At 58.0% G+C, this 24,323-nt stretch overlaps 1 protein-coding gene across 13 annotated transcripts in view; it reads right to left on the reverse strand.

The window, feature by feature from the left end:
- Positions 1-1,101: 1,101 nt before the first annotated feature.
- Positions 1,102-24,323, reverse strand: part of ARHGAP22 (Rho GTPase activating protein 22) — a 209,503-nt gene continuing 186,281 nt past the window's right edge. For 11 of the 13 annotated variants that reach the window (XM_063781757.1, XM_024346363.2, XM_016918211.3 and 8 more), the window contains 6 exons: positions 14,727-14,934; positions 10,049-10,181; positions 9,134-9,207; positions 8,349-8,470; positions 5,300-6,179; positions 1,102-1,676 (listed from right to left, as the gene is read on the reverse strand). In XM_063781757.1, the coding sequence (XP_063637827.1) occupies positions 1,448-1,676; positions 5,300-6,179; positions 8,349-8,470; positions 9,134-9,207; positions 10,049-10,181; positions 14,727-14,934 (1,646 nt within the window). In that variant the 3' untranslated portion in view covers positions 1,102-1,447. Of the gene's footprint in view, positions 1,677-5,299; positions 6,647-8,348; positions 8,471-9,133; positions 9,208-10,048; positions 10,182-14,726; positions 14,935-24,323 lie in introns of all 13 variants that reach the window. The other 2 variants (XR_010146869.1, XM_063781760.1) reach the window with 2 other exon arrangements.

Genomic DNA, 24,323 nt, shown 5'->3' on the forward strand with positions numbered 1-24,323 from the left:
AGCAAAGACAGACGCCACTCTCCCCAGCCCCTCCTGAGCTCCGGCATCCAGACCTTGATGCTGCTGAGGGCCCTGAGCAGGTGCCCGCCTCCTGGTGGACGAGCCCCTGGTAGCTGCCTGGAGACAATGGGTAGCTGGCCACACTGTGGGAGCCGCCCTGCCTGCCTCACCCTGCGGGCCTGCCTTCCTGGTAGGAAGCCAGCATTTCCTGGGAGCACTGAGCCCCTGGCATTTAAAGCATCAGATGTGGGCAACATTTATACCTGACTCTAGATGGAGCTCGTTGGGCCTGAGTGACATTTCTAGAGGCTGTGGTCAGAAACTGGGCACTCTGGTGACCACTGCTCCCTGAACAAACCCCTGCAGGTTACTGCTCAGGGGCAGCAAGGGGCCAGCCACACATCAGGACACCGTGAGGGGAGCAGGTGAAGACAGCGGTCTGACACTGCTGGGCCCAGAGGCGCTGCTGTGCTGCCTCCTGAAGCACAGTCCAGGAGCTCCGGCTGGGCCTGGCCTGGGTGCCCTGTGGGTGGGAAAGGCTTTCTGGAGGGATTTGCCCTAATGGAGCCTCCAAGTCTGTGGATAAGCCAGAGGAGGGGGGTGAACAGCAGGGAAGGGGGGGCTGGAAGGGAGCTGGGCAGGTGCCCAGAGTGAGGCATGGGCACCTGGAGTACGGTGAACAGACATTTCCCATGGCCTTGGCTCAGCCCTCCTGTAGAGTGGCCACACTTGCCCACACCTCGCCCAAGCACAGCATCTGTGCTGGGTGCCCACTCAGGCTCTGGCCCTGGAGCAGAGCTAGGGCCATGGTGGAAAGCCCAGGGGACCTCCCAAGACAGAAACTAGCTGCAGAGGTCCAGATGGCTAGGGGGCGGGGGGAGTAAAGAAAGAAAGGCATCCCACCTGGAACATGCAGACGAGACAGCTGAAAGCACAAGGCTGCTGCCCCTTGGGGGGCTTCACGTCCCACTTCACAGTGCCTGTGCTATTCCACCCAGGGGCATACCTCAGGGGGCTCCTAGCCTTTGGAGAAACAGGAGTGGTCCTGTATTGTGTCCTGTATTGCGAGGCATGAAAAATGAGCCAGGTAACAAGGCACCATGCTTTGTGAGCACATTTAATAAAGAAAGCTGACTGTTCCCAGTGGCTGCCTGGATCCTGGGTGCCCTCCATTTCTGTGGCCATGAAAGACATTTCCTGGGTAAGGGCTAAGCACTACTCTTGGTACCATCCCCTTCTGACCCTCACCAGGAGCTGCATGGTTGGAGCAGCATCTGATCCCACCTGGAGTGTGTGGGGTCCCAACAGTCCCCACAGAGGTATCAGGTTCTCTCTCTCTCCAGCTGGCTTCAGAGCGCCTGGCTGCTCCAGAGATACAGACGCTTCTAACTCCATACATGGCTGGAGACCAGCAGACGTGGTACAGAAGTGAGCTCTGCCATTCCTTTTACTTTGGGGCCCTGGCACCTTTTGCCCCAACAGTCAAGCTTCCTAGGGTCGAAAAAAACTCCTCCATTTCCCTCTGCAACAGCTGGTTCCTCCTCTCCGCGTCCTCCCGCGCCCGTTCAGAGTTCCGCAGCTTTATTTCCAGCATGATGTATTTTTTCTTTTCCTGGTCCAGTTCTTCTTCTAACCGGGACATTCGTTTTCTCAGGTCAGCACTCCCTTCTTCGATTCTGAAAAGTCAAGGAGAGATGCTGTTTGAGACTCTGCGGGCCAGGTTCACTGTCCCATGGGTATACCATGCTTGTGCTCACTGTGGGTTGAGGGGTCAGGCCAAGCCATGGTGGCAGGAGGAAACCCTGGCTCATCTGCTCCTCACAAGAACCCCAGTACTTCACCCATGAGCAAATTGCCCCCTGCCATAGCTCCCCTAGCTCCTCTGGGCCTGTGATCCCGAAATGCCAACACAAGGATCCATGCCTTCGGTGCCTCCCTGGGTCCGCATTTGCCCCTCCAGTGCAGTATGGGATCCCTGCCAGCTGGTAGGAACAGTACAGGCCTCTGCATGGGGAGGGTTGGGACTCGGACTGTCCCCTGGCCTTTGCTCCTGTGCTGTGGCCTCCCCTCCCACAGCTCCCTGCAGCTCCCCACACTGTCCCCATGATCCAGCCACACGTGGTGACCCACAGAAGATCCTGTGGGGTAGTCACTTCCATTCCTGCTCGCCCGTCATGCTCAGCTCAAGCGCCCCCTCCATGATGCTACTTCCTGTGATCCTCCCCAGCAGGTCACAATGGTGCTCCTCTGTGCCACCAGAGCCTATACCACACGCTTCCATGCAGGCTCATGCCGCAGTGTGCCAAGGTTGGCATGGCCGTCTTTTTGACCAGACAACCAGCTTCTGTCTTTCCGAAGGGAAACACCTGAGCCCAGCCCCTGGGAACATATGCTGGATTTTAATGCCCAGCCTGGTGACCTCTGAGCCACATGGCTGTGGACAGGACACAAGCCACAGTGAAATGCAGAGAGTAACTGCTCCTCAGAGCACTGGTAACCATGGACTGGAACATACCAGGGGCCAGCACAGCACCTGGTACGTGGTGCATGATGAATAAACACGGATTCCTCAACCCACCAAAACGAAGCCTCCATCCTCATCACTGAACTTGAAGCACGGCCTGAGCCCTCCCTACCAGGAGCACAGACAGCTGTCAGAGAGAAGCCACCCACCTCCCCACTGCTGCCCCTGGCTCGGGCCTGGACCTCCCCTCTTCCTTCTCTGTCAGGCTCAAGACTCCAAGCCCCAACTACATGCTGATGACCCTGCACCATTTCATCAGCATCTCTGACTTAAAGGGTCCTGACCCTCATCTCCAGACCACTATTCTGCAGCCCTGGTGCACTCTTGGTGAACACCTTCCCTCAGCTGCTCAGCTGAACAATGATGTCCTCCCCTAAGTCCATTCTTTTTCTCGGTCCCATATCTGATCAGTTAGCAAAACCTTTTGGCTCTACCTTCAAAATATGCTCAGCACCTGGCGGCTTCCCCCACCTCCACCTGCTGCCCCATAGGGCCACACCCCCCATAGGTCAGGCCTAGACCCCCACACCTCCTAACTGGTCTGTTCTGCCCTTGTCCCCTGGCAAGCTCTGCTCGGCATGGCACCCAGGTGCACCTGTCAAAGTGCCCAATGTGCCAAGACCCTCCATCGGCTTCTCACTTCATTCTCATCTCACTCCACGAAAAACCAGAGCATTGCCCAGGCCAAAAGGCCCCACCCATTGCCCCCTCCCCACACATCTCCAGTCCCCAGCCCCTGACTCTCCCCACCTACAGGGGTCTTGGGGTCAGTGCTGGCTGCAGCTCTGGGGTCTCCTTCCCAGGGCCCTCCAACCTTCTACCCTGAGGCTCCTCTCCGCTCCCCTCCATGCTGCTCTGTGTTCCCCTCCTTCATCTCCCTTCTAACACACCGTGTATTTTTAAAAATGTATCGTGCTTATGGTCTTTGTCTCCCTGCAACCCAAATAAGAATGGGGACAGAGATTTTGATCAGTTTTCACCCCAACTGTGGCCACCTGCACAACATCTGGTACTTCACAGAAAACAGGTTCTCTTTTGGGAATGCACGAAGGAAGACTGACTTCCCAGCAGGGCCCTGGGGAGGGGCTCTGACCAGAGTCCTGGGAGCCAGGACAAGGCCAGCCTCACCCCACCCCCCACCCGATGGCCCATATTTCCAGAGAACAGGACACACATTCCCCAATCACCTGCTGGATGGGACAGGCGCTAATGCCCTCGCCTTCCTTCCTGTGCTCAGAGACCTTCCTCACTCTAGACCCTCCCTCTAACCAAGACAACGACCCAGACCACTCTGCTAGCGAGTACAGTCCCTCCACAAGGGCTACCACTGCTGTCCCTTTTCCTCTGGGAACCTCATCTTACCTCCAGCCAGCAGGCAGGAGTCAATGCGAGCAGCAAAGTTTCCCGAGCGCTCTCATCCACTGAGTCACTTAATACTCAGGACAAATGGGTGAGGTCACTGGGGCCCAAAGATCCTGCCAGGGACACTCAGCCAATCCCTGGTGGAGCTGGGACTAGAATCCAAGTAGTCTGACCCGGAGTCCAACAGCCCTGCATCTCCCTTGAGAAACCAGGCCTCAGAGCAGGCCAGAGGAGCTCCAGGCACTCAGCACACAACTGGCGCAGCTGGTCCAGCCCAGCCTTCTGCATGGACAGCCTTCTGTATGGTAAGAGTTCCCACGTACCCTGTAGTTTGGTCTGTGAGCTCATCTGCAGCAGATAGCATCTTCTACTATATTTCTGGAGGCCCTTGGGTTCTACTGATGCTATTTCCTTTCTCGGCTCCATCCTATGGGTCCTTCCAGCCCTGACTCAGGCACTGCCTGCTGTGACTTCCCCCATGGCAGAGGCCTCTGCCCTCAAGGTCCCTCTCCTTCTCTTCCTTTTGCAGACATGGTGCCTGTACATGCCTGGCACTCTCCATCACCCAGGGAACAGCTGTCAGCAGAGCAAAAGGGCAAGGGCTGCCATTCCAGCTCCCAGTGGAAATCACAGGCTCAGAGTGGGCAGCAGGAATGCCTTCCACCTCCATCCACTGCCTCTAATGGATAAAGGAATTCCCTGCTAGTGGGTGGGACCCAGGTGAACAGATCGGCCAGCTAACGGGGACCTGCAGCCAGAGGGGCCAAGGAGTCTGAGATGCTGAGGGAAACTCCCTGCGCTGGAGAACCTGGTCTCCAGGAGCTGAGGTTCCTCACTGCAGAGGGGAACCCCGGTCCTCATGGGAGGCTGGCACTCTGGCCCTCTGTTAGTGAGATTGTAAGCCTCAGGGTGCAGCACAACCATCCTGTGACAAGGGCGGGCACGAGGGCTTGGTTCAGCAGGGAAACTGGATTCTGATCCCATCAAGGAAGGGGTCCTCACTTCCAGCCTGGCTGACCTGGGGCCTGGGCACTTCCTGGCACTCAGCATCCAGGCTATGAGCCCTTGTACTGGGACAAGCCTGGGACCTGCCTCCAGGGGCCACCCCCTCCCTGGCTGCAGACTGCACACTGACTCTGTTTCCACCCCTGCAGCAAAGGTCCCCGGCAGGCTGGGCAGGCATTCCCACTCGCGTGGAGTCAGCAGGCCTCTGCAGCGCTGACTGCGTGCCAGACTGACTGTGTGCCAAGTCTGCCAGTCCCAGGGCTTTCCCAGAGCTAGGATTCCCCTCTCTGAGGCTGGCTTCCAGGGCCAGCGGCCCAGAGGTTAGGGGCCGACGCCCATGTGCCAAGAGCACAGCTCTCCCTGCAGGCTCCGCCCCGTCACAGGAGGCTCCACGGGGCAGCAAGTTACCTTTTCACACTCCTCTCGTACTCAGTCCGCTGGCGGCACAGCTCGGCCCTGAGCTCAGTGACCAGCCCCTGTAAGGCCTCGGAGCGGCGCGCGTGCTCGCGGGTGGGGCTGTCCGGCTCGCTGGGCTCGCTGTTGCTGGCACCCGCGCCCGCCTCGTCCATGCTGTGGTCCAGGTCCAGGGACTTGGGGTCCTCGCTGCTGCTGGGGAGCGGGGAGGGCTCCAGGGCCCAGTCGGTGTGCAGGGAACTGCGGGCAGACGAGTCGCTGGCGCGGCAGGCCGTGCAGCTGCTGAGTGAGCCCCCCACCGACGACTCGCTGGACGAGGCCCCGGACCACGCCATGCTGGCCACGCTGGGTATGCCGGGGACCAGGCCCGGCGCGGGCACATTGTCGTAGGTGGAGAGTCTCTGCACGGAGCCCGAGTCCTTGAGCCGGTCTCCCGACGAGGCCCGGCGGTGTCCACGCAGGGAGGACAGCCCGTTCATAAGCCAGTTCCCGCCGGAGGAGATGATGGGCACCTCCAGGGATGAGCCGCCCCCCTTCGGGCTTCCCGATAGGGACCTCGGCTGCCGGAAGGAGGACTTCCAACTGGGCAGGGTCTGCACCTTCTTCCCAGGGCTGCACCGGCTCCCCGGCCCCGTGGGGGCTGTTCTGGAGAGCACCGCCACGGCCGCCCCGTCCAGGGAAGAGGTCCTGTGCGCGGGCAGGCCGGGGCCGCCGGGCTCTCCTTGGCTGTCCCTGGTGACCTCCTCGGAGCCCCACCCCACTGCGCATTGCAGGCCCCCGCGTGGGGAGGTGGGCCCTTCCGGGACCGGTGCCGTGAAGAGCTGGCTGTGTTTGCGGATGAGGACGGTCATCAGGTGCTGGACGAGGGAGGTGCCTGCCGGGAAGAGAGGCGGAGAAGGGCCTTGCTGCCAGCCACTTGGCCCAGGCTCGCTCTGCCAGTCATGGAGAAGCTGCAGCTTCGTGGGAGCTGGCCCTGTCCCCAGAGCCAGGCCGCCCCTCAAGGGAGCCTTCATCCGCCCAGAAGAAAGGACCACACACCCTCCAACTCCAGGCAGGACAGCAGGATGGGGCCGCAGAACCGCCTTCCTCAGGCACAGAGCCGCAAGCAGGGAGGAAGCACTGTGCCTGCGCTCACACCCTCCAGCTGGGGTGGGGTGAGGAAGCAGGCACCAGGGCTGCACGGTGAGCAGGTGGCAGGTTGGAACTGGAACCTGGGACCTGAGATGCCAGAACTCTCTCGGCTGCCCCATGTCACCCCTCTGTGCTGCTGACAACTGCCATGCCTGAATGTCCACACTCTGGGAGCATACGGCTCTGGGACAGGGAATAGAGCCATCTTTCCTGTGTGGGGGCACACACATACAATTGCACACACAGTGCACCCCACCCACCCCCTAAAATACCCCCCACAATCACACGTACAATGCACCCCATCCACCCCCAAAGTCCCACACACACATACAACTGGACAATGCACCCACCCAGCCTCCCCAAATCCCCCAACACACAACCGCACATACAATGCCCACTCCCGAAAATCCCACACACATAAAATTACACACACAATGCACTCTGCCCAGTTTCCCCAAAGCCCCTACACACACACAAGTGAACACACAAATCCCCTACCCAGCCTCCCCAAATCCCCCCATACACAATCGCACAATGAACCCCACCCACTCCCCAAAATCCCCCACACACAATTGCACACACAATGCACCCTCCGCAGCCTCCCCAAATTCCCCCATACACAATTGCACACATAGTGCACCCTGCCCACCCCCCAGAATCCCACATACATATAATCTTGCACACACACAATCCCCCGTGTCTAGGACAAGGCCCCTGAGATGCAGCCTCCAGTCCTGGGGACTCAGTTCCTGCGGTGGTGGGGTGGGGGCCTGCAGCGGAGGTGGGCAGTGCAGGAAGGACCAGGGCATCTACCCAGCTGCCTCATTCCCTCCTGCCACCCTCACCACAAAGGCCAGACGCTAGGAGGTCCCCCGGGTAGGAGGGAGGGCTGAGTGCCAGGGTGGACTCTCCCACTGAAGTTGACTAGGAATCCTGGAAGAAGTCAAGGAAGGAATTCTGAGGCCAAGAACCTAGGTGAAGCAGGAACTCCAGGAAGCAGGCAGGGCAGGCCTCCTCCCTCAAGCATCTGTACCACCAGGCAGGTAGGAGCTTGTGTTTTCCTGGCCTCAAGGGGCCCTGGGGTGGGAGACCCAGCCAGGGCTGACCAAAGTGGGGACTTGAGCAAAAGCACTCCGCCACATCCCTCAACATGGGATAAGGGCAAGAACAGCCTCAGCTGTGGGCTTCCTGTCTGAGCAGCACGTCTCTCATGCATACTCCACAGGGGACAGTGTTCCATGGGCCCTATGAAGTGGGCTCTCTTTTCTATGGCAGCCTACACCTGTGCCCTTTGCTAAGTCTGGCTGACTGGCCTCTGGTGAGTGCCCTCGCCTCTCCTGGCCTCAGTTTCCTCATCTGTAAAGTGGGGGCGATTACCACAGCACAGGCTGGTTGTAAAGCCTGAAATGAGATGATACAAACAAAGCACTTGGTAGAAGCTTACTGAAAGCGGCTGCTGTTGCTGTTATTTTTAATCACTTATTGTTATTTATCATAGAGAAATTCTCCAGGGTTTGCAAAGCTGACATCCAGGAACCTATGACAATTGCTTAATTGTAAAAGAAAAGCAAACATGTCTGTGTTCAAGGGCAAAAGTGCTGACCTCTCCCATCCCTCCAGCCTCTTCCATCCACAGAAACCCCTGGCCATTCTAATTGCACCCAGTGACCTGCTGCTGCCCATCGCAGGGCAAAGTTCCTTTTTATCTTATAGCTGGACCTCATGGAGGTCGGGGGTGGGGGTGAGGTCTGCAGAAGTTCCTGCCAAGTCCCCAGAGATGGAGATGTGCCACCTGAGCCACCCCTCCTGCTGGCCTGGCCCTGGGCTGGGATGGTTCCAAGGACTTGCCCCGGACCAAGATGAGCCCAGACCCCGGCAGCACCCAGGGCCACCAGGTACACCTCCCACTTACCTTCCATGATGGTTACTGGGTCCTCTACCTGTGGCCGCAGAATGTTAGGTCCAAAAACGGTTGCCAGATTCTGGACACTCATCTTGTTGACATTTGAGTATGCCTGAACTTCATCCAGAAACCTGCAAAGTAAGGAAGCAGCAGTCATCAAAGAAGCAAGTTGTGATGCCCAGTCTCCTGTGCGCGGCCTGGACGCACCGCCACACCCCTGCTGAGCCCTGCTGCCTGTGGGCTTTTGCCCACTGGGTGTAGCCTGCCTCTGCCAGGCTCGATGAGGGAAGGCTTCCCCTGGGGCCCAAGAGGGCCATCAGAAGTAAAGGTCACTGGGACAAGGGCCCACCGCTATTTGTGTGAAAGGAGGACAAGACTCTGCACATTGTAGTGGGCACAAATTCTGGGAAGTCCCAGACCCCAGTCAGCGCCGCCCCTGCATTCCCCTTCTCAGTGTCTAGGATGGGGATACATGAAGGGTTGGGGTCAAGGGGCAGATGCCAGGGGGGACAGGATGGCAAAAGGCACCCAGGAGGGACAGAGGGTATGTCCCTTCCGGAATTATCTACCCAGGTCTGTTTAAAACCAGCTGCTCCCATGTGACTGTAAGCTTTGTGAACTCAGGGTCTGTGCTTTTCCACTCCCTGCTTCGTCTACGCTGGGTTGAGGCTGTGCAGGGTGGGGAATGACCCGGGCCCCCCTCTGACAAGGAAGAGTTGCGTGTCTCGCTGTGGGGTTGGGGGAGCGTGGAGCCAGTGCAGGAAAGTGTGGTTCCCTCCTGCCAAGCCGCTTACTTGCAGATGTATCTGAGCAGGTTGTAATTTGCCTGAGGAAGGTTGCTCACTTGTTTGGCCAACTCCAGAGTACCCTTAGGAATGAAGAACAGAATTTCAAACACCGGCAATGAGGGCCCTGACTGTTCTCTGACTGCGAGGAGGGGTGGGCAAAGAGAAGGGAGGTGGGGGCTACGGCAGCCCAGCCCCAACAGACCAGAGGGCTCCACCACCTCCACCTCCCCTCAAGGAGTGGGCCAGGGCCCAGCTGTGACCTCCTGGGAAGCTAACTTGCTTCCAAGGAGCTGGTGTGAGGGGTGAGCCTCTACAGGGCCAGTGGAGGAATGTCAGGGCCAGCACTCAGCTCACTTATCAAGACACAAATATTTGCCAGATAGTGAGCCCTCATCTCCCACATGGCCGCAGGGAAGGCAAACAGTCCTTCCCTGGCCCTGAGCCACCTGGGGCTGCAGACCAGCACCTGCACGGGTGGGGACGGGAGGGCTGGCTCATCTGTCCTGGGAGCCAGCTCAAATTCTTTTGGGAAAGAAGCAAGATATAAATAAAAGATGTCCCTGTTTCTGAGCCCGTGACGGGCCTGAGTGGCCTGAGTCGGGTGTGAGGAGTGTGAGCACCTACTGGTGTGGCAGCCAGAGCTGGGCACACCGGACCCACCCCTCCCAGGGACCAAGGCCGCAGACAGGTATGGCTCCAGACAGCAGGATTCCCCAGCCCTCCCCGACCTAAGCAGGATGCCCTGGCCCCTCCCCCACCCGAGCAGGATGCTCCAGGCCCCCACCACACCCCCAACATAGCAGGCCTCCACAGGATCCATGTGCCATGAAAATTCATGAAAAGTCAGAGTCTGTGTCCTGAGTCTACAGGCTGCCACCCAGCCAGCCCATCTCCCAGGAGCTATCCCCAGGAGCCACTGACCTCCCCCTCGTCCTTGGTGAGCAGCTGGGCGCAGCTGAGGAAGTCCTCGTACCTGGCGAAGGGGACCACGGGCTCGGGGAGCTCCCGCAGGTACAGCTTCAGCAGGGAGGCCACCGTGTGCACGTCTGTTGTGCTGTGGGCGGGGGAAGAGGACAGGTGTGTGAGGCCTGGGATGCCAGGGGACTTCAGGGGTGACTGGTACGCCCTGACGCCAAGGGGCAGCCTCTGGTCTCAGGTGCATTCTTGGGCGCACTGGGGGCTGCATCTGCGGCCAGCTTCCCTGGTCAAGGAAAGGCCAGTGCTGCTTCTGGGAGCAGTGGATAGAGCTGGGGCAGGGACGACTAAGTATCCATGGCCAGGAGCTCCAGCTCAGGGACCACCCATCACGCCTAGGCACCTGCTCAGAATCCCTGAGTCTCATGTCTGTGTCAGTCTGTCCAGAACCTGCTCCTGTCCTGTGTAGACTGCGTAGGACTCCAGGGACTGTGAAGCCACAGGGCCCTGCACGGCACAGCTGCTCCACCCTAGCAGCTGCCCTGGGCCAGAGGAATCAAGTGTGATGCAGGTCAGGTTGCACAGGGGAGGGCCCTGGGACATGGGCCAGGGAGCCCCTTCCACAGGCCTGGTGGCCATCCCAAGGTCCCCTGCAAGACTATGTGGGAGCTGCCTGCTCTGCGGTAGGAACAGCTATCCTGCAGGCCCTCCATAGGTGCTGCCAACCCCCAGCCCGAGCTTGCCCTCTCCGCTGCACTTGACTTTGGCTGGAGTGGGAGGAGCTGCATCAAAGGCGCCCACAATGCAGGGCTGCTGGCTCCTTGTTGGGAAGCAGGTATCCGGGGACCAACAGCAGGAGCAGGTCGGAGGTCAGGCCCTTTCCTCTCTTCCTGTCCACAATGGTGACACCTAGGCTTCTAAGCTCATCACCCCCTCTCCAGTGCCCCAGGAGTCCACTCCAGGCCTCATCTCCTGCTCTGGCTCAGAGCTGCCAAGGCAGAAGTAGACCAGTTGTGGATGGTGGTGGCAATGGGCCTGGCATAGTCCTTCCCTGGGTCCTGTGTGGGGTCTGCAGTTCAGGTCCTAAACGAGAGCCTTGGCATCTCCTCCGAGCTTGCATTCCAAGCCGTATATGGGCCCCAGGTTGTTCATCTGCTTGTCTAGAACCATGGACTTAAACCCTGGGCTGCATTTCCCTCAGGAAAGATGAGACGGGGCCAGGAGACTGTGGCTGTGCCATTATGCTATCACCTGACCCCGGATGAATCCCAGGCTAGGCTCACTGAGATAAATACCTTCTGGCCCTGACATTTGGGATTCTAGGGTTCCATGTATCCATATGCACCCCAAATCCATATACCTGGGGCCCCTCCTTGCCTGAGGCTCAGTGACTCTTGGTCTGGCTGGATCCAGGCAGCCCCCATCCCACCCTCCTTCCATCTCCAGCCAGGCATGCTGCTATCACACCCTCCTCGGCCTTCTCCCGGGCCATGTTCCTGGCCAACTGCCCTGGGTACCCAGGCTTGAGCCCAGCGGCCCCTTCCCCACTGGGAGCCCGTGGCTTCAGTGGCAGCCTGAGTGGAGCGCAAGAGACTGGGGGAAGGGCAGGAGGCAGGGAAGTGTGGTTGGCAGCCAGCCCGTATGTCTTCCCCTTTTCTGCAGCTGGGGGGATGGGAGCATTTCTGCCCTGGGTGAGTGGACACAGAGCCGCCCCTCCTCTGCAGACCTGCCCGGCTGCATCCCTGCCCCGCAGGGTCCTGCTGCTTGGCCCTGCCTGACCCCCTATCCGCTCAGCACCTGAGCTCTTACTTCCTTTCCTCGTCCCTCCCTCCTTCCCCACTGCAGTGCCTTTCCTCCAACAGCTGTCACCAGGCCTTTTCTTGAGACTTTTCCCTAAACTGCTGTCCCCTTCCCCGCTCCAACAAGCACCCAAGGAGAACTCTGTACAGCCCGTGGCCCTGTGGGCGCCTCCCCAGCCTGTGGGCCTCCCAGCATGTGGCGACATTAGCGCAGGCGGAGGGTGGGGGCAGCGGTGGGGCAGAAAGGGCAGCAGCTGGTCAGGGGACGAGATGCCTGCCCTGGGGGCAAACTGGCCATGGTGGTCAGTGCAGCCCACAGCAAGGTGACCCTCCATCTGCAGGTTCCTCGTCACCTCTCTGTACCCAGAGAACCCCCCGCCCACACCAACACCGGCATCTATGCAAAATACGCCATGCCTCCAGCCTGGCCCTGACTCGCCTCACTCCCCTAGAGTCCATTTCTCATCACCCAGCCCCACTTCCTTGACCTGCCCCCCCGCCAGGCCGCCTGCTTCACCCCACCTGGGTGTCCGCAGGGCTCCTCCCTGAGCAGCCCAGCCCTGCCATCTGCAGCACCCTGGGAGGTTCCCTACCACTAGGCCCGAGACTGGTGTTCCTGGTGTTTACTTGTTATCTGTCAAGACCCACCCCCCTTAGAATTTCTAATGCATGTGGGTGCCTCTCCACCCCTAGGCCTCCCAGTGCTCCCTCCCTCAAAGGATAGCAGCTGAGGGAGTAAGGAGAGCCTGGCGGCCAGAAGTCCATGCAGCCCTAGGCTCCGGCCCACAGGAGGCTGTCCTCAGAGCTCAGCAGCAGGGTGGCAACCCGGGAGACGGACAGCCCAGTGCCCAGGGGACACTGTGCTGGGAAGGGGCAAGTATGGGACAGCTCCAGGCACTGAGGCTTCCAGGCCTGGTGAGGCTTTAGCGGAAGAGAAGCCCAGGACCTGGGGCTAAAGGGGACCTTCTTATAGAGATGAGCAGGAAAGTGAGGAGGGGGCTTCCTGCGGAAGGGGCCAGGACAGAAGCCAACACCCCAGCAGGCAGGCAGGCTATGGCCTTGGGGAGAGAGCTCCATCCCGGGACCCTCTGTTGGAAGTGGGTGAGGAGGGGACCCTCTGTTGGGGGTGGGTAGGGAGGGGGGACCTTCTGTTGGGGTTGGGTGGGAAGGGGGGCCTCCCTCAGGGGTGGGTGGGGAGGGCCCCTCTGTGGGTACAGCTGCAGAGCCAGAGGAGCTGCCATGGAAATGGCAGAAAGTGGGAAGGATGGCCTCAGATACCCCAGGAGGAGTTTCTAAAGGGAGAGGAAACCAAAGCCCAGGGCCACCGTGGCAGTATGGGGGCCACTGCTGAGATGGGGGTGGAGGGACAAGGCCAACATGCCCACCATGGAGATGGCCCTCCTGACACAATTCCAGAAGCAGGGTAGAAGCAGCCAGAGAGGGAGAAGGCAGACAGGGGAGGGCCTCCAAGACATAGGGAAGGCTGCCCCAGGCTGCTGGGAGGCTGAGAGTCAGGTCTGCATGGAACCCACCCTAGGGTGTCCAGCTGCCTCTCAAGGGGGCTTCAGCAGGCAGGCCAGGTGGAGAAAGGAGGCTGAGCATGCCAGGAACCACACCTTGGGAGAGCAGGTGTGCCCAGGTGGAGACCCCCCCAGCAGGATGGGAGAAGCTTGGCAGGGTGGGTGAGGCGCGGACGGCCTGTGCCACTCCAGGGAGCCCCAGCAGAGTTTGAGTAGGGGAGTGGCAAGGTCTGATCTGTGTCTGCAGAAGCCCCTCAGGTAGCATCAGGCACTAGGGAAGAGCATCTGATCCTGGGGAGCTTCCAAAAGTCTCGGGTCCCAGGCCTTACCCAGGTGACATTATTTGAAGCAAATTGCAACCCTAATGCTGAGACACAGGATGGAAGAGGCCTGGCTGGCTGAGGTTCAGAATGGATGACAAGCTCACTGAGCGTCAACACTGGGATGGAGCTTCACAAAGCTCCAGAGGAAGGGTCCCCCGTACCTCCCTGGGTGGAGCACCGCTAGGGAACAGTGGTCAGTCCTGGACTCCACATCTAAGGAGAGGAGCTGACACCCTCCCCTGGCTGCAGTGACGGGCCTGGGAAAGAGCTGAGGGGCTGAGTGTTCTGCCCCCAGAGGAGAAGCCCTGGGAGGCCAGGGCTGCCTGCCTGTCCTGGTGGGCCCATCCTGGGGCAGATCCAAGAAGACAGGGCATAAGCCCCATGGAGGGTAGTTTTTCTTGATGTAAAGAGAACACTATGAAAAAACTGCCCCATAATGGGTGGGGGCACTGTCAGGGGAAACAGAATCCCCAAACGGCCCTAGGCTGGGGGTATAGTTGGCTCCACCCAGGGGCATCCAGGGCCTGGGTAAGCCCCCATGATGGGTAGGATGGACATGGCCCCGGCCCCAGAGCAGATAGAGGAGACTCGCTCTCCTGTCCCCAGAACCCAAAAGGAGGGGAGCCGAGCTGCTGTGCCATCTTGCCATTGATAGAGCCTGGGGGTAGGTCACCGGAGGAAGCACGGCCAAGAGACAGACCCCGCAGAAGGCCTGGGGTCCCGGATGCAGCTGCGCCTGGTCTGTCCTCACATGGGAGCCAGCAGAGGTCCTTTTCCTCCTGCCTGGGTCAGGTTTATTAGCATGTGCAGGGGAGGCAGGCTATGTGGATGTGAGCTGGCCTCGTGCATGGCAGGCATCTATCCTGAGAGGGGACCCCGGGCTGGCAGAGTGAGGGTGTGCCCTACACTCTGCCCACTAGGAGGGCTGGCCCGCCATCCTGTCGCCAGCCCACCCCTGCCCACTGGAGCTGGTGTCCTGGGCAGGAGCCCCTGCAGGAGGAATGGACAAATGGCTCCACCTTAACCCCGATCACAAGCTCACCTGTCAAACAGTGGCTTCTCCCCACAGTCGAAGGAATCCTGCAGGTCCCTCACCAGGTTGGCCTGGCCCGGCATGCGGAACAGCCCCTCCTCAGTGAGCCCACGCTCCCGGATGAAGTCCACACACTGCTCCACCAGCAGGGGCGCCAGGCGGGGGCCATACTTCCGCTCGTGGTGGACTGTTTCCTCTAGGCGCTGCCCAAAGATCCCTGAGCACAGAGAGGAGCTAGTCACACCCTCCACCACCCAGCTCAGTGTTGGGTGCTCAGGACAATGGAGGGCAGGCGCACTGTTAGGGCTAAAGGTGGCTCCTCCTCAGGAAGCAAATTACACACTGGGAGGATGCATACCAGAAGGCTGTGCCCTGGCCGCCCGGACACATGCTGGGAGGATGCACACCAGGAGGCTGGGCCCTGGGCTGCCTGTGGACAGACAGCAGGAGGGAGCAGTGAGATGGTGGTGTGACCTGGCCATGGAGCTTGCCCAAGCCAGGAGCAAATGGCCCTTGGGAGCGTGCATTATGCCTGTCATTGATTGGTTTTGCAGTCATTCCAAATGAGAAGCCATCCAGTGCCCATCAACAGCAGATCTCCTGTGTTCTATTCTTACCATGGAACACAGTGCAGCAATGAGAATAAATGAGGCACAGCTCACTGGACAAGACAGATGACATAGTAATGTGAAAACCATAGTCGTGACTCAGCATCAATCATTATTAGGAAAATGCAAATCCAAACCACTATCTGATACCACCTCATACCCACTAGGATGGCTACTATCAAAAGATCAGATAGTAACAAGTGTTGGCAAGGATGTGGAGAAACTGGAACCCTTCCTTGTGCACTGCTGGCAGGATGATAAGATGGTGTAATTGCTGTGGAAAACAGTACGGCAGTTCCTCAAAAAATTAAAACCGGAATTACCAATAATCCCTCCCCTGGGTATATACCTAAAAGAATTAAAAGCAAGGTCTCAAAGAGACACTTGCACACCCATGTTCACAGCAGCATTATTCACAGTAGCTGAAATGCGGAAGCAAGCCATGTGTCCATCAATGAATGAATAGAGAACCAAGACGTGGTATTTGCATACAGTAGAACTTGATTCAGCCTTAAGGCTGAATTCCCTTAAAAAGGAGGGAAATTCAGACAAGTGATACAATATGGGTGAACCTGAGAACATTATGTGAAGTAAATCATTCACAAAAGGACAAATACTGTGTTATTCCCCTTATATGAAGAACCTGGAGTATTCAAATTCACAGAGACAGAAAGTAGAATGGTGGCTGCAAGGGGCTGGGGACAGGGGAGACGGCAAGTTAGAATTGAATGGGCACAGAGTCTCAGCTTTGCAAGATGGAAAGTGTTCTGGAGATGGATAGTGCTGATGGTTGCACGATAATTCAAATGAATGTAATGCTGCTGAACTGTGTGCTTTAAAAATGAAGACAGGAAATTTTATGCTAAGTGTATTTTATGAAATGTTTTAAAAATTAGAAAACAAAAAAAAAATCATCAGAAACAAAAGAAGCCAAACCCCAGAGTGCACACTGCATGACTCCATGTATGTAAAGTTAAAGACAGGCCAAACCCATCTGTGCTGTTAGGCCGGGACATGGTTCCCTTGGTGGGTCAGTGACTGGAAGGGGCTCAAAGGCTTCTGGGGTCCTGGTAACACTGTGTCTCTCCCCCAGCACTGCTTACCCAGTTATGTTCCTCTTGAGAAAATTCACTGAACTGTACACTTATGACTTGTATGCTTTTCTACATGTTACTCTTAAATAACATTAGCAAAAAGAAAGAAATCAGAGAGAGAATGATCTAAAACAATACATGACAAGACACCAAATGAGGAATAGAGGGAGAGAGGAAGGAGGTAGAGGAACTTCTGAGAAAATCTATGAAAACTAAATATATCACTAGGCTAAGAGGTTCCTGGTAGCCCAGGCAAAGAAGGGAAGGAGTTGAAATCCATAAAGCTGTCTACACCACAGCACAGTAACTGGAGAAACAGACTTGTGCCAGCCCCTAAGCTCTACAAGGTGAGTGCCTGACTCTTTGGAGTGTCTGACATTATTCACACCCACTGTGCAGAGACCTTCCCTGCAGGGTGGCTTGTGGGGTGTTCCAGGGGCAAGATGCCAAAGCTCCATGTCCAGGCTTGGGACTTCTCAGAGACCTGGGCACTGAGCCAGCTAAAAGTGGGGCTCCATTTGTCTTACTTAGCTTCCCACCCAGGGGCTATTTTGGAATAAGATACATCGGTCCCTGATACAGTGCCTGGCACAGAGCAGAACACAGTAAATGCTCCTCCTCACCCTGCTTGACCCAAAAACAAAGTGTATAAAACCTGAAAGGTGAAGACTCTTCCTTTGAGAACACATGCCCACGTGGGCTGCACCTGCTGGATACCAGCAATGCTTTAGGGAGAAGTGTGTATGCACATGTGTGCATGTAGTGTGGGCTTGTGTGTGCATGTGTGTGCACATATGCTGGATGTGCGCTTATAAACGTATGTGCATATGTGTGCATGTGGGCTTGTGTGTGCATGGGTATGCATACTTTGGGGTGGGGGGGGGGGCACCTGAGTGTGAGGAGAGTGCCGAAGTAGCTACACACGGTGTTGTGGTGCCAGGTGCTGTTCTGAGCATTTTACACTCATCAGCACATTTAATCCTACCCATCTGATAACTTAGGGACTGTCACTATCACTGTAACCATCAACATCATTATCTTGACTTTTGCCTGTTCAGTTTGTAGGATGTTTGAACGGAGAGGCATGGGGGCTTAAGAATGTGCCCAAGTTCACTCAGCATGCATGACAGGGACAACGGTCCAACCCAGGCAGTCTGGCTCCAGGTATAGGGAATGTACTCAGCCACATGGCTGCTTGGCACCCATGTTGGTGTGGAGATACCTATGTGAGGCATCCCCCAATCCAGCACCAGCAGTTCCTGAAAACATGGGTTATGTGAACAGACAACAGGCGGAGGTTGCCATACTAACACGAAGGGAAAGCTGCTCCCACCTGTGACCTGGTGGGCAAGACCAGGCGCCCCTGCCCAGAAATGGGACCCAAGGGGCCATTCATCAGCCTTGAGCACAGGGGGTGATCCTGCTGCAAGCTTGGCCTGCTAGCTGCCAGGGACAGCTGTGAGAAGCCAGTCCGAGGAGGCTCCACGGCCCACCACTGACAGCGTCCTGGCCTTTCCACCATCCCAAGAGTGGCCTGGGCTGGTCCAGTGACACTGACCCCCTGCTGTCTCTCACCTCAGTCAGAGCTCAACATCTGATGCCTAACAGTGGGCCACACAGGTCCACAGATGTGCCTGTTTAGCTCACATGATTTTTGAAACATTTTTAAATTAGTTATTTACAATCAAGAGATTTCATATACAAATCTGGATTCCCAGCTTCTCTTAAAAAATCCAGACGTGGTGACACCAGGCCTGAGTTCCAAAAAAAGCAACAATTGCAGAGCTCAGTAGCATCTGTGCCCTTTTGATAGGACTCACACTTGCTACTTCTCCGCAGTCTCCACCATCCCCTCTCACTTCCAACCTAGCCCATGCTCCGCTCATGTGGTCTTGACAGGTATTCGTTCACCTCTTCTGCTTTGACCTCTGGGGCACAGACTTCTCCCAAGGACACTGGGGCCAGGATAAGTAGGAAAGGTAGCAATGGGAAGCTACACCTCTCAGGACCAGAGGCCTCTGCTAGGACCTCAAATGAGCAGGCAGAGGGCATCCAGGAGGAAGTGCCCATGGGCAGAGGGTCCCATGAGGGCAGGGGCTGACCTGGCAGTGCCCCTGGTGCCTGCTGCCTGCCTCCTGCCTCCCTCCCCTTTCCTCCAGCTCTGCCCACTGCTTGAGTGGCATGAATCCGTCTGCCTTCATGGGCCTGTGAGTGGGTAGGGCCTTCTCCCTGGGTAGCGCTTTCCTCTTCGGTCTGGGCAAATTTCCTACGAGCCCTTGGAAGAAAGCTCAGAAGTCCCTCCTACGTGAGCTGCCCCAGATCCTCCCTTCAGCTTTCCCTCCCCTCTGTCACAGCCCTGCCTGCCACTACTCCAGACAGCGTGAGGACACTCCCCTCTGCTGGGTTGCTGAACTGCCCAGAGCCACATGCTGGGCTTGCAGCAGAGGCCAAGGAGAGCCAGCGAAGCAGGGGACTGAGCTCTCCAGGGCCGCCACCCATCTCAACTCACAGCGTTCAGCCCCACCCTCAGCTCACAGTTGACTGAAGGCCACAGTCAAGGAAGAGATACACGGGGAAAAAATTCCAAAATTCTCTCTGGAAGCCCATGGAGCACAGATAATTCCACCCAGCCATCTCTTGGCTCCAGCCCTGCCTGCTGTCCCATCTCCTACCCCCAAAACTCCTGCTGTCTGTCTGTCCATCCACCTTTCCATAACCCCTATACTTTGTGCCTGGCCCCACTATAGGAATTAGAGAGCTGCCCTGAAGGCTGTAAACATATAAATCTCCCTGGGGCCTCCCCTGCTCCCTGTTCCCCCACACACATCGTCCTCAGGATAAAGCCCAAACTTGGCAGGCAGGCAAGGCCCTGCCCTACTCCCTCCACCAGACCCTAGGGGTGCAGAGCCTGGGCCAGCCCACCATTTGTACAGTGCCCGCACATCCAAGCAGCTCCAGCACAACCACTACCCCTCTGCTCCCCCATGGTGCCTTCCTGACCACTTTCCCAAAACAGGGATGGAAGAGCCAGGAAAGGGACATCCACAGGGTCCTGGGCACTTCTAGAGAGAACAGGTTCAGGGAGGAGGTGATGCTGAAGCCAAAGTCTAAAGATGAGCAGGAAGAAGCCAGGTAGGCGGGTGGGGGTGCAGGGCACATGACGGAGGAGCATGGGCATCAGAGGGCAGGGGTGAAGGAGCATGGTTGGCAGCACCCTGCCCTGGCATGGTGGGGCTGAGGTGGGGACACGGGAAAGTAGGCGATGTTCAAGGCCAAAGGTCACAGAGACAAAGATTCTGGGTCTGCACCAGCACTGGTCTGGTGGACGTCCTGGCTAACCCACTGAGGAGAGGAGCTGCCTCCCTTTCCTGGGGCTCAGTCTCTCCATCTATGAAATCTATAAAATGGGAGGATCACACCTGTCTTTAGGGGGTGCTATGAGGGCGAGACTTCCCTGAGGCCCAGCCCCCAGGTACCACCAGGCTGCAGACTGGCCCCACATTCCCAGCTGGCCACTGGAACCCTTGGAGGGGAGCTGCCAGGAGCTGTGAGAAGGTCTCATTCCAGCTCAGCCTCCCAAGAGGTTTCCTTCCCCGCGGCCCTCCTGTGGGAGGCACCCTGTGCTGGGGCTTCTGGGCCCGGCCTCCCTCATTAGGGGCCCCACCAATCCCTCCCCTCATCAGGGTCTCTCGGGAGCCTGGCAGGGCCTGCCCCCGCCTGGCTGAACTCCCTCAGCTCTCCTGGCACCCTCGGAGGGGAGCCTTGCCAAAAACTAGTTCCAGTAGGTTTGTCAGCTCGCTGGAAACCCAGCCATCGTGTGGGTTCCTCGAGGTCCCAGCCCATGCTCTTTACAGCGCACTGGCTCTGCCACCGCAGGGGAAACTGGCAGAGGCTGCCTCTCCTCTTGATGAACTTGCTGCCAGGCCTCCCCCGCCAGCGTTCCCCTGGCAAAGCCGTCCCTCACTCCCCTCCCCGGGAATCCCACACCGGAGAGGAAGCCCAGGCAGAGCAGTCCGCTGGCTCCAATCCGCGTCCTCTATGACCCTGGGCACTGTCCTAAGCCTCTCTGAGCTGGGCTTGGCCACCTTCCGGGGTGTGAGCGTCCACGGGAGATCGACCACACCAGGCACCTGGGAGCAGGAGCTTTGAAATGCGGCTTTCTCCGGACCTTGCAGGGTCAATTCCTGGACAGGTTCTGCCTGCCCCTGAGTCCCACCCCGAAGGCCGCATCAGGGAAGGGAGACCTGGGATTCCCTCTTGGAGCTGATCCCGGAGCAGAGTGCAGCTGCGCAGCAGGTCTGCTTCAGTCATATGCCTGCTTTTCACTCTTACAGGAGCGGGCAATGACATAGTCTGGGAAGAGGCACCATGAGGAAGGTAATTCTAAAATTCTCTCTAGAGACTCCCAAACTTTGGGTAATTCCACAGTTTCCCTCTTGGCTCCAGGCCTTCCTGCTCTCGGGTCCCCTGTACCCCAACACTCACCATCTTCCATGCAACCACCCCACCCTTTGTCCGTCAGTGCAGGGACTCACTGGCCGGCCAACTCTGTCACTTCCAGGCTCTGCGCTAAGTATTAGCGAGCTTCAGAATTGCCCCCAGGGCTGTAAGCGGTAAGATCCACCAGCCAGCCGGCACAGCTGAAAACTCTCCTGCTCCCCACCCGTCCAGGCCTGGAGGAGCACAGTAGAGGCTAAGCTCACCTGGAAGGGTCCTGCCCTGGGCAGTCCACCCCAGGGCAGAAGTGATTCCCTCCTCCTGGGGCCGCCGGTCCCACACCCCTTCCTGTGGCCCAGGTAGGCTTGGGGTCAGAGCCCGAGGCTCGGATCCCGCTGTGTCCCCTCCGTAGTTCGGGGTGGGGAGGGATCCTTTGCAAGTCCCTGCGCCCCTCCCAGACTCTAAGTCCTCGTCTCTACATGCGGGACGCCCACAGCCAGCAGGAGATTGAAGGACGCCTCCGGTCCCTGTTTCTGCCCTCGTACACGCACGACCCTCGCCCCCTGGGAACCGTCCCGCAGCACCAGATCCGCGGTGGCTCCCAAACTCCCCCAGGCTCCCCGCCGACCCCCGCGAGACGCATGCGCGGCGCTCTCGCCCGCTGCGCCGGTCCCAGCTTCGAGCGCCTCTCTGGCCCGGAGACGCAGCTTCTCTGGCGGGCCCGGGGGCGCCCGCACCCCGTCCCGCCCCTACCTGGGGCGGCGGGCGCGCAGCAGGCGGGCAGGCGGCAGGGCGGCCGCGGGCAGGCGCTGCACCCGGAGTAGGCCCGCGCGGCCGGCATCAGGCCCATGGCGCGCCCAGTCGCGGCGGCGCGGCGGCGGCTGGAATGCCCGGCACGCGCGCAGGTAGCGTCTTGCCCGCCGCCCGCCCGCCCCGGCCAGCGCCGCCCCAGGCCCGGACCCTGAGGCGAGGGAGGGCCCAGGATCTGTGAGTTGCCTGGGATGCCACGCCCGAAGTTGGCCCCCGTGAGGGATCTCCGGTGTCAAACTTCACACCCTTTCCCCTAATGCCCCACGTTCCCGGGCACCGCAGGAATCCCTTCCCTCTTTGCCCAGGACCGGCTTTGGAGCGCCCGCTCAACCCTTCGCCTGGGAAGCAGGTGTTCCAGGTGAGGCAATGGAGGTCCAGGGAGGTTAGGTAACTGAGTCTGGGTCACCCAGCAAGGAGGAGGTGCTGGCTTCACGGTGGGGGTCCAGGCTCCAGGCCCTTCTGGCCTCTTCCTGCCTGGGCATCCTAGTGCCAGAGATAGTGGTTTGGACTTGACATACAGTATGCCCCTGAGCAGTCTGAGGGGTATTAGCTTCCCTATATTACAGAGAATCAGAGAGGTTGTGTGATTTGCCTAAGGTCATACAGCTGGTGATGGACCTTCATTAACACCTACATGATCTTTCTGCAAAGCCTGTATTCTTCTTGGGTTAGGTTTCTGAGACCAGCCCACAATCCCCATACTTCCAAAGTGTGAGGGCTGGAATGGGTACACCAGGAAGGGAGGTGGACAGAGAGGCACAGCTAGGGGCAGTGCAACGCCAGTAGCAGGGATGGGAGTCCCAAGGGTAGGAGGGCAGAATTCTTAAGGGAGGGATTTGCGGCCCTGGGGCTGGAAGAGGCTGGGGCCCTTCTTCAAGCTGGACGTGCAGAGCTGGGTCACGCCTCTTGCTCATTCTAGGCAGAGCCTGGCCTAGGGTGAAACAAGCCAGGCACTCACCACAGGGGCACAATTTAAGGGGCACCCAAAACCTCACTCAGTAACTAGGATAAACACTTTATTGTAATACTTTTAAGAATAAATATTAGGCAAAAAAATCTTTGATGAACAAAAGATCAAAGTTTTCAATACAGAATGGAGCAGCTATGCACTTGCGCAGGCCTTGAGGGTGAGTGCCTCCCACCCCAATCCCACCACATTCCTGCCTTTATTTCACATGTTCGCATTTGACCATGGATGTGGTTGGCTGAATAATGCCCTTCCCCACAAGATGTCCTGATCCCTGGAACCTGTGGCTGTGTTATCTTACACAGTACAAGAGACTTTGTAGGTGTGATGAGGGCTGGAGAGGTTAACCTGGGCTATCTGAGGGGCCAGGTGCAATCATAGGGGTTCTTTTACCAGGAAGGCAGAAGGAAGTTTGACCACAGTGGAGGCGGTGTGGGCAGGACAGAGGCAGAGACTGCAGTGCTGAAGCCGCAGCCAAGGCCTTGCTGTAGCCCCTGGAAGGTTAAAGATACAAGGAACTGCTTCTCCCCATGTCCTACAAGAAACCAGTCCTGCTGACATCTGGATTTTAGCCTTAGAAGACTGGTTATGACTTCTGACCTCCAGAACTAGAAGATAATCACGTTGTGTTGTTTTAAGCTGCCAAATTTCTGTCAGTTTGTTAGAGCTGCAATGGGGACCTAATATAAGGATATTTTTGTATTCATGTTCATTTTTTAAAAGATTACAATAAAATATCTTGATTACTGAGTTTTTTTGGTGCCCCCTTACATTTTGTGCCCCAGGCCAGTGAGGATCCCTAGTCCTGGCCCTGACACTAAGTATGGGGGCTAAGGTCCTCAAAACTGGGAGTGGGGCCGCGGAGCTGTTTTCTCCCTCCCCAGAGCTCAGGTGAACATGAGGGTGCCAGGGCAGGTTGGTGCAGGGTGTCACAAGCCAAGGAATGTCTGCCCTCCACCTACCAACAGAGCCTGGCATTCCCACGGCCCAGGGACCTGCCAGCTCTGAGCAGCCCTGTCCATGTTAAAGAGCAGGGGCCAAGGGCTCAGCAGAAGCTCCCACCAACCAGGGGCCGGCAGGCTTCTCTCAGGTGGGCAGGCAGGGTCTGCTGCCCACATGTTTTCTCTGCTCTGAGCCATGGTTTCCTTGCCTGTGTCTTCAGAGTCAGACTGGCCAGTCTCTGCAGAGTGCCCTCCACCCCTACCCAGGAGCCCCACATGGCTAGAGGCCTGCAGGCACCACCCACTAGAAGGCTCCGGCAGGCACTGCCACATTGAGCTCCAGGTGAAGCCCTGGCCCTGCCAATGCCCACCCCACCTCAGGGGTGGTTTTTAGCTGTGGGGCCTGTTGGGGATGGGAGTGCAGAGACAGTCATGAGACTGCCTTCTCAGGGCAGGGCTGGGGAGCTGACAACCTGAGTCTGTCCAATCACACAAGCAACCCAGTTAACAGTTGGCCTCTTCACTCTGGATGGTCTTTGTCTCTGAGCTGTGTGTACAACAGCTCCCTGGCTAGGGCTGGGATCCAGGACCTCAGGGACTGCCTCTTCCTTCAGTCTTAATTATGCCCCCCTCCCCGACCAAGACAACTCAGATCTAGTGGGTAGAATGCGCTGAGGCCTACCTGGCAACAGCATCCAGCGATGAGCTTACCCTGGAGGTGGGCTGCGCTGCCCCCAGCCCCACTGTGT

Source organism: Pan troglodytes, chromosome 8 (assembly GCF_028858775.2).
Source record: "Pan troglodytes isolate AG18354 chromosome 8, NHGRI_mPanTro3-v2.0_pri, whole genome shotgun sequence".
Taxonomy (NCBI): domain Eukaryota; kingdom Metazoa; phylum Chordata; class Mammalia; order Primates; family Hominidae; genus Pan; species Pan troglodytes.